General features: G+C 29.6%; 1 protein-coding gene across 1 annotated transcript; it reads right to left on the bottom strand.

The window, feature by feature from the left end:
• Window positions 1-442: 442 nt before the first annotated feature.
• On the bottom strand, window positions 443-1,159 carry LOC103852640. Its single transcript, XM_009129535.3, has one exon. It carries the CDS (start codon window positions 1,048-1,050, stop codon window positions 718-720), a length of 333 nt encoding a protein of 110 aa, XP_009127783.2. The 5' UTR covers window positions 1,051-1,159; the 3' UTR covers window positions 443-717.
• Window positions 1,160-2,395: the final 1,236 nt, after the last annotated feature.

Raw genomic sequence — 2,395 nt, 5'->3', positions numbered from 1 at the left:
TCTTAGTGCTGTTTATTTCAAATTAAACACATTGAGATGAAACATTTGCCTATAGCTCCCAAAGTATTAGTGGTTGATATGTATATGTCATTTGGTCCACAAATTAATCAAGTTAAATATATGCATTGATTGTTTAGTATAATTGTTTCAAACCCTACGAATTTCAGGGTCGACATTGTATACAGTATATACCTCAACTTACTTTTCGATGAGTACGTGAGTTATCAGTGAGATGGATGTACGTGTTTAATCAACTAGTCTAGGCAGATTTTTAGAGTAATGAGTTGGTGGAACTTGGAAGGTTCGGTACATATGCGGTTTAAAATCCTGATTAGGTCTTCTCAGGATCCTCCATTATTCTTTAGGCGAATGTAATCCTGGAGTGGATAGTTGAAACCGTGCATGTATATTCACAAGTAACTTAAACTTAACTCTTCAAATATAAGATAATATGAATTTATAACATCAAATATTAGCCATCAGTATACGAAGGCCTTGGGCAAAACAAGAAGTTCACAAAGCATATTTTAGAATTTCAAACTACTCAATTTCTTACACATTGTCGGATACACATGAATATAGATAACCAATATAACAAATGAAAATACGACATAAAGCAAACTCCAAATGACAATTGATATACAGAGAAATAAAGTCCTTACCATAGCTTATATGACAGCGAAGAGACGAAGAAGCAGAAGAATAGTGCTAGGATTTTCAGAGAGAGTACATATCTGAGAGTGCTTTAAGGAACCTAATCTTCAACTTCAAGTGGACAATATAATCCACGGTTTTAGATAAAAGCAGATCCGGGTGGTTGCATCTCTTTCCACCCGGTATCAGTATTTGGAGCTTCCTCACCTTCACCCCAAGCAACCCGGATCCTGACCCAGAGCCATGACCCCTTTTGTTGTTCTTCTTCTTGTTCTTGTCCATTGTTTGCTTCACCATCCTCTCGTATTTCTTTGACTCCTCCATTGCCTCTTTGTGTAATGAGTAATGACAACACTTCAAAGGGTTGTGATGCAAACGAACGTGCGGGTGGTCCATATTTATATAGGTATATGCTTCTAAACCAATCAGAGTTCTCAATCTTTTTTTTTTTTGGTTTTGTCATTTTATTTTCGTGCAATTATAGAATTTGTTGTTTTTAACAAGGCTGCTTACTTCCACACGCTCAATCTGTTTGTCCTTTTTAATTGTGCGATTAGAAAGCATTATCCATTACAGATATATGTATTAGTAATGTCGGTCGTTAAATTTGTATTTAATATTGCACGGGCTCAATAATTCCCAAAACGTTAAAAGATATATATGTAATCACGTGTGCTGGATTCACTATCATTTGTTTTGGTTTGCAATGTAATCTTGTAATATATATACACATATACTAGAGCTTGGTCCCTGCATCCATATGTGTTTTGTTTAATAAAATAGACACATAGAATTCTTCACATCACAATAATTTAATAATGAAATAAACATGCGTTTGTATGGATGTTTGTTCAATTTGTAATATAAATTTCTTTTGATAGATCGAGAGTTTTTAATTTTCTGTAATTGGTTAATTGTTAATATTATGATTAGATATTAAAGCAATCAAAATGATATGTTTATATGTAATACATTCGTCACTTAATAATGTTTAACTACATTAAACATTTTCTTATGTATTTGTTTATATAAATTAAAACACCAATCAGTAAGTTTATGTATATTAATAAGATAGATAGTTATGCACTAATTTATTTACATGCCAAATAAATTCCACTTCTCTATTTATTTTTAAGGAAAATATTAAATTGAAATTTATTTGTTGTATTCTTATAATCCAACTATATTTATGTGAATTATACTAATTATCAAATTATTTAACATACATTTGAAAATAACTTATATCTTTTAATAAAACATTTAGAGTTTATATTTTGTATGTGAACTGAAATAATAATATATATGATGTATGTCATATTTCAAATAAATCTGTTTAATTTTATTATAAAAATTTGTTAGAGAATAATCTGGTTATAGAATAATCTAACAATAAATTGATTTGTTGTTAATTAATATTTTTTGATTAATTAATAATTATTAACTTAGCAGCACAAACTGTAATTATTAGGATGAAAGAAAGATTATTTATAACAGATACTTCAAATTTTAATAGAATAGACGGTTCTAGTTTAGTTGGTCTATATGTTTCTATATCAAGATTATACATATACAACAAAATCTTAAATAAGAAAAAATACTTGGATGATTCCTCTTGTCTTGCGCAAACGACCATAGTATATAATTAGTCAGATTGTAGGGATATAATGTTTGTATCAATCAACAGGGATGTAATGTTTTACCCAGGTTTCTATATCAAGATTATAAAGATGATAATGAAGGT

The sequence above is a fragment of the Brassica rapa genome, chromosome A02 (assembly GCF_000309985.2).
Source record: "Brassica rapa cultivar Chiifu-401-42 chromosome A02, CAAS_Brap_v3.01, whole genome shotgun sequence".
NCBI lineage: Eukaryota > Viridiplantae > Streptophyta > Magnoliopsida > Brassicales > Brassicaceae > Brassica > Brassica rapa.
The sequence above is the reverse complement of the archived record's forward strand: the minus strand, read 5'-3'. Positions and strand labels throughout refer to the sequence as shown.